Genomic DNA, 15177 nt, shown 5'->3' with positions numbered 1-15177 from the left:
CATACCTGTCCAGAGAGATGTCAAACTGGACCTTGTTGCAAGGTAAGACCTGGAAAAATCATGTTCATATTTTTATTCATTGTCGTGTAATCAATGAACACTCTAACTGACAGTACAACATGTAGCTTATTTACATAAAAATTTCTGCAGCAAATAGTTGGCAAATGTCAAATTTGTATTCCCTACTTTCAAATGCATTTGTATTATACACAAAATAAATCTATGAACCACATGTACAGATATTATTGCGAGGATTTTATTAATGCAAATAATGCGACAAGGGGAGTATTGCAATAATAAGAAATCGCATGCAGATATCTGATACCTACATGAATAAGTATGCAGATTTTCCTGAACTCGCAATAAATAGTCTTGCATTTTTGTCCATTCTTAAAAAATTGCAATAATAAATACATGCAATAATTTCTGAATTTACAGTATGATTTATTAAAAAGTCTTAATCAATTGACAATTTTTTATTTTATACCCACATTTCTGTGAATTTTTTGTCATTGTTGTATAGTAACCAGGGTAACAATTTTTTAGCATCTTTTCTTTTTTCCTAGTGCTTAAATGTTGCGACAAAGACCTGTTTATGTGGACAAAGAAAGAAAGAATTGCCATGTTATAAAGATTATCATTGTGAGACAAGATGTACCAGAATGAGGGATTGTGGGAAGCATCAGTGTCGGAGAAAGGTAAAAATACATGTTTAACAAACTTTTACGAACTGCCAGCCAAAAAATCTAATGGTATGAAATTGCAGGGCATTTGAAATTCTAGTTCCGTAAAGGAGCAAATCTTTTAATTTATTTAGCCATGTAAAAAATGGTGTTAAGGACAAGTTTAGGGAGGGTCAACATTGGCCCTCTAATTCCATGAAATTTAGATACAGTAATTAAAAGAAAGCATTAACAGTAAAACCTGCCTTAATCACCACCTAGTTTATATTATTTTCGTGTTTCGATTAATAAGTTGAAAGTAAGGAAAAAGTAAAATCACAAAAATACTGAACTCTGAGAAAATCCAATCGAAAAGTCAATAATCACATGGCAAAATCAAATGAAAAAACACAAAAAAAAACGAATGGACAAGAACTGTCATATTCCTGACTTGGTACAGGCATTTTCAAATGTAGAAAATAGTGGATTATACCTGGTTTTAAAGCGCTAAAACTCTTACTTTGATGACAGTCTCATCAAATTCCGTTATATGTAAAATGATGCATGAACTAAACAGACATAATAAATAAAATAGTCAAAATATGGTCATGATCGTGTAACAATTTCAAAAGGAACAATTTAACAGAACACAAAAAACATCTACCTACAATTTCTTTATATATTTTCAGTGTTGTGATGGGAATTGTTCTCCTTGCGAACAGACTTGTAATAAACCACTTGGCTGTAAAACTCATAAATGTGCAAGTCGTTGTCACCCTGGTAAGTTGTAAGACAATTTAAAAGTCATGGGTTCTCTATCATAAAACTGTACTCAGTACTTGGAATCACCAAGGACTACAAGAAGCACCAAATTTACAAGTTCTTACCACAAGCCCCATTAAACACTTAACTCAGAGGATTCACAACATGTTCATTTTTCCTTAATCTTAAAAAAAAACCGAATCAAAAGTAAATGATGTAGCAACATATTCTTGATGCACATCATCCTGGAGGTGTTCTGGCTGAACATCACACACTTATATTAATCTCTGTCATTTATTTGAACTTTAATATTGATAGTAGAAAACTAACCAGTTTTAATTTTTGGTTATTTTTTTGTACTTTTAATATTACATGTATTACATAACAGTTACATTCATGTATATCTTTTATCCATTTCTAGGTCGTTGCTACCCATGTTCCAATACAGTAGAGATAACCTGCAATTGTAAAATGGCAAGGATAACAGTTCCATGTGGAAGAGAAAAGATCACCAAACCTCCGAGATGTCACCAAAAGTGTAGGTCAGTAGTCTAAAAAAAAAGGGGGGAGTACGTTAAACCAACATATTGTCGTGGATACTTTTTTTCATGTTTAGCCCTTTCAAGTCCACTTCACAATGAATTAGTTTCGTGGTTATCTAATTTTCTTGATGTAGTTGAATACGAAAAGATCCAAGTTATACACATTCACGACTTTTTAAATTCCCGTTAATTATTTTTATTCCCCAAAGATGTGAAAATAAATAGTTAGTTTATAGTATTTAGCACTCAAATTCTAAAAATTATTCCATAAAAGTTTTATTATCTATTGATGACTCAATTTTGTGTGCTTATTTCCTGATTCAAAAAGAATTTTGATGGACTGCTGTGAATTCATTTTAAAAGGGCCAATTGAAAGAAAAGGTATCTACAAAATTAGTAGGTCAAATACACCAAAACTCTTTGTAGGTTATGTATGTTAGTTGTTATTTTGTTTTTCCTCATTTTAGGAGACCACCATTATGCCACCATCCTGCCACAATACCACATGCTTGTCATTTTGGGGAATGCCCACCTTGTAGACTTCAATGTTTAAAGAAGTTGTCTCCGTGTTCTCACCCTTGTCCTATGATGTGTCACTCAGCAGTCAAGGTCAAGATTAAAGAAAATGTAAGTTTGGGATTTAAAAAAAATACAAAATGTAAAAAAGCCATGGTCAGAGACATTGTAAAAGGTTATCATTTAGGAGATAACTGTATTGTATTTTAAGCTATGATGGCATCAATTGGGGATTTGATGGTCGCAAATTAAGCTTACTGGCGACGCGTTTGCGGAGACAGTAAACAGGTATTTGCGACCATCAAATCCCAAATTGATGCCATCAGAGCTTAAAATACAATATTGTTATCTCCATTCTAATGAAACTGACAGAAAACAACGTTAAAACATGTATTTAAAATCAGTCATATGCCGTCTGCGCTTGCGCGTACGCCCCATAACATCAATTGTCAATTGTAAGAAAGTGACGTTATCCAATCAAAATGAACGTTACAAATGTTGGTGCATTAGAATAAGAAATTTCGAGGTCAAAATGATTTAAAATATGAAGATGATGTTTCATTTATTTGAAATTTGTATTTTAAAGAAATTTATTTTTGACAGTTTGTGGATGCCTGTTTTCACAAGGTTACTGACGAGTTGCATTTTATTGATTATAATAAAAAGATTTAGTATGCCCTCTCAATGATAGGGCCTCATTGGCTGAGTGATCATAGTAGTTCATGTACTAGAATGTCAATTCTGGAGTTGTGAGTATGACCTGCAAATAAGCAACAATACACCCAATAGTGCAGAGAGGCCGTTAAACAGTAACAATCAATCAATCAATCAATCAATCAATCAATCAATCATCCTTAGTTTGATATTATGAATTCAAAATTGTCATGAAAAATATTCAGATGAACTTTTTTACAAATTTGATATTTGCTCATATTTGGATGAATTCTTATGTCAGAAACATTTTACTTGCACTTTTAGAATATTTTGAATATATTTCATGACGTTTAATAATCATTTTATCATTGTTATATATGGAACGCCGTAACTGCCTTATGTTAAAAACTTTCATTATATGATGGTACTTTGACATTATACGATGGTACTTTGACATTATATGATGGTACTTTGACATTATACGATGATACTTTGACATTATATGATGGTACTTTGACATTATACGATGGTACTTTGACATTATACGATGATACTTTGACATTATATGATGGTACTTTGACATTATACGATGGTACTTTGACATTATACGATGGTACTTTGACATTATATGCTGGTACTTTGACATTATACGATGGTACTTTGACATTATATGATGATACTTTGACATTATACGATGGTACTTTGTCATTTTGTAAAAACAAAAGGAATCATGGGAATTAGAAAAAACAAGAATGTGTACCCAGTACACGGATGCCCCATCCGAACTATCATTTTCTATGTTCAGTGGACCATGAAAATAGGGGGAAATCTCTAATTTGGAATAAAATTAGAAAGATCATATCATAAGGAACATGTATACTAAGTTTCAAGTTGATTGGATTTCTACTTCATCAAAAACAACCTCGACCAAAAACTTTAACCTGAAGTTGGACGAAAGTGCAAACGGACTGACGGACGCACAGACCAGAAACATAATGCCCATAAATGGGACATAAAAACAAAATGCAAGAATCACTCATGTTGAATGTACCAAAGAAGGTTGATTTAAAGCATGCGTTTGTACATTTTGAAAGAGAAAAGATAACACAAAACATTGTGGGTATGCTTTCGAGACATGAATTAGAAGCTCTAGGAGTTTCAAAACAGCAAGCATGATGAAGCGTCGAATTGAGTGTATTAAATATGGGACTATTAAACCACAGAAAATTCAAGGAAGTTCCGGTCCTCCTAAATTTGACATAGAAAAATCAACAATTTACTTGATAATTGATTTTGATCTCGGATGTTGCAAAGCTTTTGCTCGTAACTGAATATATCGAAGAATAGCACAGCTTGATCTGAGTATACGTACATTTTCAGAACTTAACGATGATGGTCTCAGTGATGTTGTATTGGGAGAAACTATTCAAGAGTTTCCTCTGTGTGGTGAAAATGCTTCAGCATATGTTAATTGCCAAAGGCATTAGAGTACAGAGATGGCGTCTAAGAGACTCTATTCAACGTTAAGATTCATCTTGAGCACAAACAAGGAAGTCGGGAATACTTCACAGACGAGTTTATAACGTAATGGGGCTTAACCATGCACTTGCGGCATATAGACACTAACCATAAGCTTGTACGCTGGCGATTCATAACAATAGGTGGTGTTGATGGTTTCAGCAGAATGACAATGTTTCTTAAATGCTGTGATAACAACATGTCTTAAATTTTGGGGCCCCTTTATAGCTTTTTGTTCGGTGTGAGCCAAGGCCCCGTGTTGAAGGCCGTACATGGACCTATAATGGTTTACTTTTATAAATTGTTATTTGGATGGAGAGTTGCGTCATTGGCACTCACACCACATCTTCCTATTTACTTTAAAAACTGTTTTTTGTCAGGTGTCGCCAACTTCGGTGTGCCTCTAAGGGTTAGATCTGACAACAGACTAGAAAATGTGTCAGTTGCAGACTTTATATATATACTCAGTGAAAGGGGTGATGGAAGTATGATAACAGGCCGGAGTACCAACAATCGAGAGTTTGAGAGATTATGGAGGGACATATTTGAGGGTGTCCTATGTTCTTATTCTATTATATGGAAGATCAAGATATTCTAGATTCATTCAACCTTCAGCATTTAGCAGCTCTACATTTCATATATATAGGGGAGATAAACAAAATGCTTCAACTGTGGAAAACAGCATGGGCTGGTCATAGGATGCGTACAGTTAAATCGTCTCCTTTAATTGTGTGGTCATCTGGCCATCTTCAAAACCCAGTAGGCATACAACTTAGTGAAACCGAATTACTAGAGTTTGGACTTGAAGGTCATTTTAAATCAAATAACACAGAGGAAGGGGACCGACCAATATTTGCCCCAATTAGCCATTTAATCAACGAACAGTCTAGACAGGCATTGAGAGAAGTCAATCGTTCTCGTGAAAACTTTGAAATAAATGACTATTTATAGTTTTTGGAAATTATTACCAGAAATTATTTGTTGGTTGATCTTTAAAATTTTAGCATCGTATAGTCTGTAATAGCTTGTGTTGACCAGGATGCACTTGGTCAGAACCTTGCTATGAACATTTCTATAACATTTGATTTTATTGTTAAAGATATTTTTCACAATATTTCTAACATAGATTGATTTGACCTCAATTTTGACTGACAAAATCAAAGTATGGATTCACTCTATGTACACATACATGTACAACACTGTGTTCACTGAGTCTTCTACGATTATAGCACTCATATAACAAAATGAACTACACCATTGTACATACAGTTTCATACATAATTTTTTGGTGTATATCAAGCAGCTCAAAAGTTGTTTGTTTGTATTTCCATTAAATGACATCATCCCCTGCCACTATCTATGATGGAAGAAATTTCTCAAAGTTACAACAATTATTTTACACCATATGTGTAAAAGTCAAATATCTAAAGCCTAGGTAAAAAGATAAAAACATGCTTGAGACAAGTTAACACTAAAACGGTAATTTGACCTGATGGTCACGACACACATTTTGTAATACACTCATGTGCCATACATCTAAAGTCTAGGTCAAAAGACAAACAAGGGGTGGCTTGGACAAGTGTCATTGAAAGAACGAGAGAGACTAAAACACATGTTGTTTTAGTCTCTCTCGTTCTTTCAATGACACTTGTCCAAGCCACCCATGTATCTCTTCATCAAATGAAATACATAATGGAAGTCAACTTCATTTAGGTGAATAGCAGCCAGTTTGAAAAATCTGAACTCCCCACAGTTCAGAATTTGGAGAAAAATAATTTTGTTGTTCTCTCCTGTTACAGCCTTTTTGTGTACCTTCTGAGAATATTTCATTGTATGCACTATAACAGTACATGTGTCTTTATAGAATATTCTACACAATTCGAGTAGATGAACAAAAAGTACTGCGTAATTCCTTTCTGTTGCGTTCTTTCATGTTACCTGATAAAAAGTAACAGCATAACCATAATCAGTAACAGGAAGGATGTTCAAGACAATTTCACTGATGAATCAAAAAGTTAATCTACTATATGCCAACCATTTCATTTCATATAAGTAATCATCACCATATAAGATAAATTTCAAAATAATATTCAGTTTATTGATTGAAAAAATAGTTTTTTATTGCTTATGATAACAGCAGAGAACAATTCTAGTATAGTAGATAGTAACAGAAAGGAATTTATTTTAGAATTGTTCATTACCTAGGCAGAGTTTTCATCTTGCAAATACAGTTTCAAAGGATAAATGACATTGTTTGCTGTTATCTTCCAATTGTGACCAATCTGAAATGATGTATTCTTCTTAAACTATAAAATAAAGCATTTTTTTGAGAAAAAATCCTTTCTGTTACCAACTCTGTCCTGTTACCATTGTCCTGTTACTCAATATTCTTTCATGTTACCGACCTATCTGACTATGTTTTAGTATATTTCTAAACTTTTCGTATGCGAATGCTAAAATCAATAATTGATATTTGATAAACGTTTGCAGGTCATACTAGTAAACCACAAATAGTGTCTAAAACTTATTCTTTATTCCCATTAGAAACTTTTTAAAATTGATTCACATGGGTAACAAGAAAGAACTGGATTTTTTTTGTACCATTTTTTTTGCCATTGTTTCCACATTAAACAATTGTTTGAATTACATACAACAGTTCCTAGATCCTCAATGTGTGTTCTTCGATTTGTGCTATTAAAATACGGGTCTAAAGACATTTTTGGGGTTTTTTTTCTTGTTGCCAAAAATTATACTTTTTCATATATTGTCTCATATGCTTGTATACTAATTTATAAAAATGTAAAATCAAAATAAAAATTGCAGAGGACACCCGAGCTACTCGAAATTGTCAAAGCAAAGTAAAATGTTAAAGTACCATCGTATAATGTCAAAGTACCATCGTATAATGTCAAAGTACCATCGTATAATGTTAAAGTACCATCGTATAATGTCAAAATACCATCATATAATGTCAAAGTACCATCGTATAATGTCAAAGTACCATCATATAATGTCAAAGTACCATCGTATAATGTCAAAGTACCATTATATAATGTCAAAGTACCATCGTATAATGTCAAAGTACCATCGTATAATGTCAAAGTACCATCGTATAATGTCAAAGTACCATCATATAATGAAAGTTTTTAACATAAGGCAGTTCCGGCGTTCCATAGTTATAGATGAATCTGTATATCATTATTTATGATCTTTGTATTTCAGCTAAATGTTGCTGGACCTTGGGAAGGAAGACCAACAATCAGAGAGGAAATTCAAGACAAACCTTGTCCACCTTGTAAAGTACCTATAGCTATACAATGTTTGGGATTACATGAGGTATGTGTTTCTGTCCACCCTGTAAAGTACCTATAGCTATACAATGTTTGGGATTACATGAGGTATGTGTTTCTGTCCACCCTGTAAAGTACCTATAGCTATACAATGTTTGGGATTACATGAGGTATGTGTTTCTGTCCACCCTGTAAAGTACCTATAGCTATACAATGTTTGGGATTACATGAGGTATGTGTTTCTGTCCACCCTGTAAAGTACCTATAGCTATACAATGTTTGGGATTACATGAGGTATGTGTTTCTGTCCACCTTGTAAAGTACCTATAGCTATACAATGTTTGGGATTACATGAGGTATGTGTTTCTGTCCACCCTGTAAAGTACCTATAGCTATACAATGTTTGGGATTACATGAGGTATGTGTTTCTGTCCACCTTGTAAAGTACCTATAGCTATACAATGTGTGGGATTACATGAGGTATGTGTTTCTGTCCACCCTGTAAAGTACCTATAGCTATACAATGTTTGGGATTACATGAGGTATGTGTTTCTGTCCACCCTGTAAAGTACCTATAGCTATACAATGTTTGGGATTACATGAGGTATGTGTTTCTGTCCACCCTGTAAAGTACCTATAGCTATACAATGTGTGGGATTACATGAGGTATGTGTTTCTGTCCACCCTGTAAAGTACCTATAGCTATACAATGTTTGGGATTACATGAGGTATGTGTTTCTGTCCACCCTGTAAAGTACCTATAGCTATACAATGTTTGGGATTACATGAGGTATGTGTTTCTGTCCACCCTGTAAAGTACCTATAGCTATACAATGTTTGGGATTACATGAGGTATGTGTTTCTGTCCACCCTGTAAAGTACCTATAGCTATACAATGTTTGGGATTACATGAGGTATGTGTTTCTGTCCACCCTGTAAAGTACCTATAGCTATACAATGTTTGGGATTACATGAGGTATGTGTTTCTGTCCACCCTGTAAAGTACCTATAGCTATACAATGTTTGGGATTACATGAGGTATGTGTTTCTGTCCACCCTGTAAAGTACCTATAGCTATACAATGTTTGGGATTACATGAGGTATGTGTTTCTGTCCACCCTGTAAAGTACCTATAGCTATACAATGTTTGGGATTACATGAGGTATGTGTTTCTGTCCACCCTGTAAAGTACCTATAGCTATACAATGTTTGGGATTACATGAGGTATGTGTTTCTGTCCACCCTGTAAAGTACCTATAGCTATACAATGTTTGGGATTACATGAGGTATGTGTTTCTGTCCACCCTGTAAAGTACCTATAGCTATACAATGTTTGGGATTACATGAGGTATGTGTTTCTGTCCACCCTGTAAAGTACCTATAGCTATACAATGTTTGGGATTACATGAGGTATGTGTTTCTGTCCACCCTGTAAAGTACCTATAGCTATACAATGTTTGGGATTACATGAGGTATGTGTTTCTGTCCACCCTGTAAAGTACCTATAGCTATACAATGTTTGGGATTACATGAGGTATGTGTTTCTGTCCACCCTGTAAAGTACCTATAGCTATACAATGTTTGGGATTACATGAGGTATGTGTTTCTGTCCACCTTGTAAAGTACCTATAGCTATACAATGTTTGGGATTACATGAGGTATGTGTTTCTGTCCACCCTGTAAAGTACCTATAGCTATACAATGTTTGGGATTACATGAGGTATGTGTTTCTGTCCACCTTGTAAAGTACCTATAGCTATACAATGTGTGGGATTACATGAGGTATGTGTTTCTGTCCACCCTGTAAAGTACCTATAGCTATACAATGTTTGGGATTACATTAGGTATGTGTTTTTGTCCACCCTGTAAAGTACCTATAGCTATACAATGTTTGGGATTACATGAGGTATGTGTTTCTGTCCACCCTGTAAAGTACCTATAGCTATACAATGTTTGGGATTACATGAGGTATGTGTTTCTGTCCACCCTGTAAAGTACCTATAGCTATACAATGTTTGGGATTACATGAGGTATGTGTTTCTGACTGATTTGTTGGGTGACATATAGGAATAGGAAATGTGATATGATTGCCTATATAAGAAAACTGTCCGTCAAAGTTTAAATGAAATGGATGTAGGCAATTAAAGGCAACCATATGGCCTTCAACAATGATAAAAACCTATACCGTATGGCTAAGAGCTATTCCAGAAAAAAATGTATGGGGGGTTGGAAGGCAGTTTTTGTCAGCACCCGCCACCCAGACAATTGTAATTGAGAATTATAGTGCATTATAGTGTGAAAAGTTGCTCTGATACCCATCACCCATGTATTATGAATATAATGTGCCTTCCAACCCCCTCCCCCCATACATTTTTTTCTGGAATAGCCCTTATAGAATGCAGAGTATCATATGGACAAGAATAGGGGAATCTGATTTTTGTAATGAACTACTATATTTTCAAGCAACAGAGCATATGAAAAAATGTAACAAAATTTATTTTAAGTATTTTTGACATATAGCTCTTCAAAGGTTTCAGTACTTATACATCCTCTGATTTCAAATGTTTGGCGTTGAGCGTTCCTGATGAACGTAAACCAGAAAAGAGCTTCTGACGCATTGAAATTATTAAACATGTTGTTTTCAATTTATTAACAATACTTATATATATATATGACTAAGATATATATCTTAGTCAAGCAACTAAGGCTATTCCATATAAACACAAATGGACACAGAAAGAAACTTTAAAAATTCCATCTATGGTTGGCTGTTTTTGAACAGTGAAAGTGTAAAGAAATTAAAAAATATCTTACTGGAAACAATGTTTTTTATGTGCAATAGTCCTTTTAAAAAAGTTTCTGAATTGTAACTGGAACTTGAAGCTTAAGTGCTAGTCTACCTAAGAATCAGGCAGTGGTGAAAACATGGCAAACAAAAACCATCTCAGGTTGACATTAATATATGTTCAAAATGTATAACGATGCAAAAATATACCATTCGTTTCATTGTCCTCTTCTGGTAATTGGAGATAAAATTTGGTTACAATGCACTAGAAATTAACAATTAAAGGGAGCTAACTCTGTAATTTGCTATCACTTTAACCAAAGTTTGTCTAAAGATTTATCAAGTTACCAGACACTAAAGACCTACCATTTCTAACTCAGGATAAGTGTTACTTCAATATAGGATGGCTAGGTAGCTGGTTTTTTTACAGCCATGTTTTGATTTTTTTCAAAATTGCCTGATTCTTACAAAGACTGGCACTTAAATGTTGAAAATACATTCAATTTAAATCAAGAAATTCAAACTAATTATTTACATGCTAATGTTTTTCAGAATTTTGCATTTGATTGTTTTTTTCAGACTGGTACCTTTGCATGTTCTGAGGTTAGACCATACAGTTGTGGTAGGTCATGTGACTGTCTGCTGTCGTGTGGTAATCATACATGTCAATTACCCTGCCACCAGGTTACTGGAGCAAAGGAGAATGGAAAGGTTAGTTTAATTAATGAATTACTTCACTTGTGAAACCATTTTTTGTGGTTTTTAAATGATAAAAAAAATCTGTGTACTTTTGTAACATATTACACAATTCTTGTTATAAAATCTGTGAACTTTTGTCACATAGTACACAATTCTTGTTATAAAATCTGTGAACTTCTGTCACATAGTACACAATTCTTGATATAAAATCTGTGAACTTCTGTTACATAGTACACAATTCTTGATAAAAAATCTGTGAACTTTTGTTTAATAGTACACAATTCTTGAAATAAAATCTCTGTAATTTTGTTTTTCTCATTTTTTCTTATCTTTATTTTGAGAGTTTGTCAAATCCATTTTAATATATTTATATAAAATTGCCCTTCTTTAACAAAAGCACTGATAACAGACAGTTTAAATGCTGCTAAAGTTCATGTAATTTTATGCAGGCTTTTTACCCCAAAAAATCTGTATACGTACTCTTTCAATAATTCTTTTAGTTATTTATTTTCTTTAAAAAAAATAATTTTGAAATAAGTTTTACCCCTCAAGTGGAAAAAAAGTAAAAAGAATACAAATAGTTCTTATAAATGCAGTTCTAGATTGATAATTAAAGTGTTTTTATCTTTGATAAAAGGCTGGTGACAATTGCAGTCCGTGTGAAGAGGGATGTGACAAGCCCCGCCCAGATGGGTGTACCCACAAGTGTCCACTACTCAAGTGTCATCCTGGTGATTGTCCCCCTTGCACACAGATGATCCGCATGAGGTGTCATTGTCAGATAATGGTTCAACACTTAGATTGCAATAAATTGACTAATTCTGACAAGAATACTAAAAATACCCTGAGGTCATGTGGAGGACAATGTCCGAAAAAGGTAAGGAATTGAAAGTCAATTTTTCAGACCTTTAACTGGTAAATCAAACTGAACATTCAGTCAGGGAAAAAAATGTCTTTGTTATTTTGTGCTACCATGTGAATGAAAGAATGTGTTTATATCAAGGAGACAACACAAGACAGAAACTGTTATATTTTATACCAACTCAACAGAAATAAAGTTCTTCTCAAAAATGTGATATAATGAAAGTGTCTTCAGACAAGAGAATTATAATTTTTTAGGGAAAACCAGAGAGGCTTTCATTTGTATCTGGAAAGTTAGCATTTGACATTTTTCTTTACTTGCAAATAATTAAGTTGAAATAGACAGTTTCGCATTAAAAAAAAAAGAAAAAGGGCCATAACTCTTTACAAATTTGTTATATATATTTCAGCTGTCGTGTGGCCATGTATGTAGTTCTAATTGTCATGCTGGTCCTTGTCCCATGGAAAAGAAATGTACCAAAAAGACCACACGGAAATGTGCATGTAAACGTATTAAAAAGGAAGTAGTTTGTAAAGACGTGACAAGCAAAGTGCTAGACTGTGATGAGAAATGCAAGGAAGAACAGGAGAAAAAGAAAGAGGTAAGGTCAATAAGAGTTTGAAAAGAGTCAAATTTTAAAATATAATTATACTGAACTCCAAGGAAAATTAAAAATGGGAAGTCCCTTATCAAATGGTAAAAATAAAAGTGCAAGCATATCAAACCAATGAAAAAACCAACTTGTAATTATATATATTTTCCCAATTTGGTATGCAAGTACAAATGTATGTCATTCTGGCTGTTATGGCTTACTTTTTTTTAGAATAAAGTGAAATACTATCTTGTTTCTTAAAATTATAGCATCACATCCATAACATAATTCATAAGAAAACAAATTCAGATAACATCACATATAAGATTATAGCATCAAATCACATTACCATGATGCTAAAAGGCCATGGGGAGAACACTGAATCACTAGCCAGTCTAGACTGAGGTTGTGAGTTCAAACCCCACTCATGTGGGTGCACTTGACTCATGTCTTGATTAACCAGGATGTCAGTTTTCCTACCAAAGGTTGGTGGTTTTCTCTGACTTCCTTCACCAATATGAAGTGACTGCCATGCAAAAGCACAATAGCGCTAAAAGTGGTATCAAACACCAAAAAATCAAATTCAACATGGCCAACCACTAAAATTTCTTTCATGAATTGTTTAACTTTTTTTCACAGGAAGAAGAAGAAAAGAAGAGATTACTCAACGAGGAAGAAATTAAACAACAACAAGCCAAAGTTGAAGAATTTGAGAAGAAGATGGGAAAAGGGAGAAAAAGAAGAAAGAAGTTTGATGAAGAGGAGGAAGAGAAAATAAGTTTTATACAGCAACACAAAAAACTTTTAATAATGTCACTAACTGTGGCTGTTTTAGCAATATTTGCTTATAGTTTATTGTTACAGTAAATTTTTGTTATTTATTTGTTATGGGAATTTCAAAGCTATTACAATTTGGTAAGGTTTTTACAGTCTATGGTTTATTAAGTTTTGAATATTAATTTGTCTTCGCTGTTTGTCTCATAAGGTTGCTGTCTGATTAATGTACCTTGGATTCACTACTGACCGTTGAATACCAAATGTTCATGGATATTGTGGAATATCAAATGTTAAAAGAATTACTATGATTACAAATTTTTCTATAGGCTTGTTAGAGGGTGATGGTGGGCCTTTAAAGAATAGAGAATAATGATGTGTTGAAATATAAAGAAGAGAGAAAAATTCCCTAGCAAATTGAAGAATACAGAAATGGTGGCCCCCCCTATCCAGACTTTTGCAAAACTATGGAATGAATTATCTACAGATTTTTCCTGATTCCATGTAAATTTGTACCCTAAAAACATAATGAATCCACATTCAACCCCTCATCTCCTTTATTCCTAGTGATATTAGAAATAATCAAAGGTTAACAAATTCCCATCAAATTTATCTGATGTTTATTTATCCAGAACAAAAGATTTGTGGATGCATGTTTGTAAGGTGGATGAGGAAATCAGTTTTACCATTGTTTATTGTCTATTGAAAGCAAAGCAATTGTTACCATTTGTCTTTAAAATGATGGTATAATTATTGAAAGGATGACTGATAAACCTGTTTGATCAAGTATCTGTTCATACAGCTAATGTAATCTCTGAAACCAGCAAATGTCAATTTTGTAAACAAATATGAATTAAAACAAGATGAATTACAAAAGGCCACGGTTTTTTAATTTAGTAGTTGGTTTACGGATTTTCTCCATAAAAAAAGTCGGGTCAGTCGGTCGGAAAAAAAAGGAAAAAAAACAGAAAAATCTCGAGAGATTATGCAAAATAAATATATATTTCACCTTTCTAATAATATGTTTGTTATGCTATTTTGATATCATCTCTTACATTTTAGTTGAAATATTATTGCTCAGCTGTCATAAACATCGCACGACATTGTCTAATAATTTTTCGTAAAATAGGGGGGGTGCACGGACAAAGACGAAATTAAATCATCATTTCACAACCAAGCATAACAGATTCGTGTAGCTCTTAATCAATTTCAGAAAAACTTGTTAAATAATGATCTTCAAGCTTAAAGAAAAAAATGTAAAAATAAGTTTCAAAACACCTGTCAAAAGCGTAATAGACTCGTCCACTGAAAAAAACGAGAATATCGGATTAATCTGTTGTCATGCATTCCCGTTTTTTTTTTATCCAATTGGACGATATTTTTTTTTATTGTATATGAAACAAGAAAATTTCAAATGATTTGTTAATATTCAGTACTTTTAACTTAATGTCTTGAACTTCCACCTGTCCATCTTTGGACAAGTCTATTTCTATGAAATGATGCATCTTACGAACTGATGAC

The 15177-nt window shown here is 33.4% G+C and overlaps 1 protein-coding gene across 1 annotated transcript in view; it reads left to right on the top strand.

The window, feature by feature from the left end:
* The window catches only part of LOC143042792 (NF-X1-type zinc finger protein NFXL1-like), a 51769-nt gene extending 36883 nt beyond the window's left edge, over positions 1-14886 (top strand). Inside the window, exons 11-19 of the mRNA XM_076215252.1 lie at positions 567-698; positions 1352-1442; positions 1846-1966; positions 2434-2593; positions 7877-7990; positions 11309-11440; positions 12066-12305; positions 12700-12891; positions 13522-14886. Coding sequence (XP_076071367.1) covers positions 567-698; positions 1352-1442; positions 1846-1966; positions 2434-2593; positions 7877-7990; positions 11309-11440; positions 12066-12305; positions 12700-12891; positions 13522-13749 — 1410 coding nt within the window. The 3' untranslated portion in view covers positions 13750-14886. The remainder of the gene's footprint in view (positions 1-566; positions 699-1351; positions 1443-1845; positions 1967-2433; positions 2594-7876; positions 7991-11308; positions 11441-12065; positions 12306-12699; positions 12892-13521) is intronic.
* Positions 14887-15177: the final 291 nt, after the last annotated feature.

The sequence above is a fragment of the Mytilus galloprovincialis genome, chromosome 8, assembly GCF_965363235.1.
Source record: "Mytilus galloprovincialis chromosome 8, xbMytGall1.hap1.1, whole genome shotgun sequence".
Lineage (NCBI taxonomy): Eukaryota > Metazoa > Mollusca > Bivalvia > Mytilida > Mytilidae > Mytilus > Mytilus galloprovincialis.
Note: the sequence above shows the minus strand (reverse complement) of the source record. Positions and strands in the feature narration are given on the sequence as shown.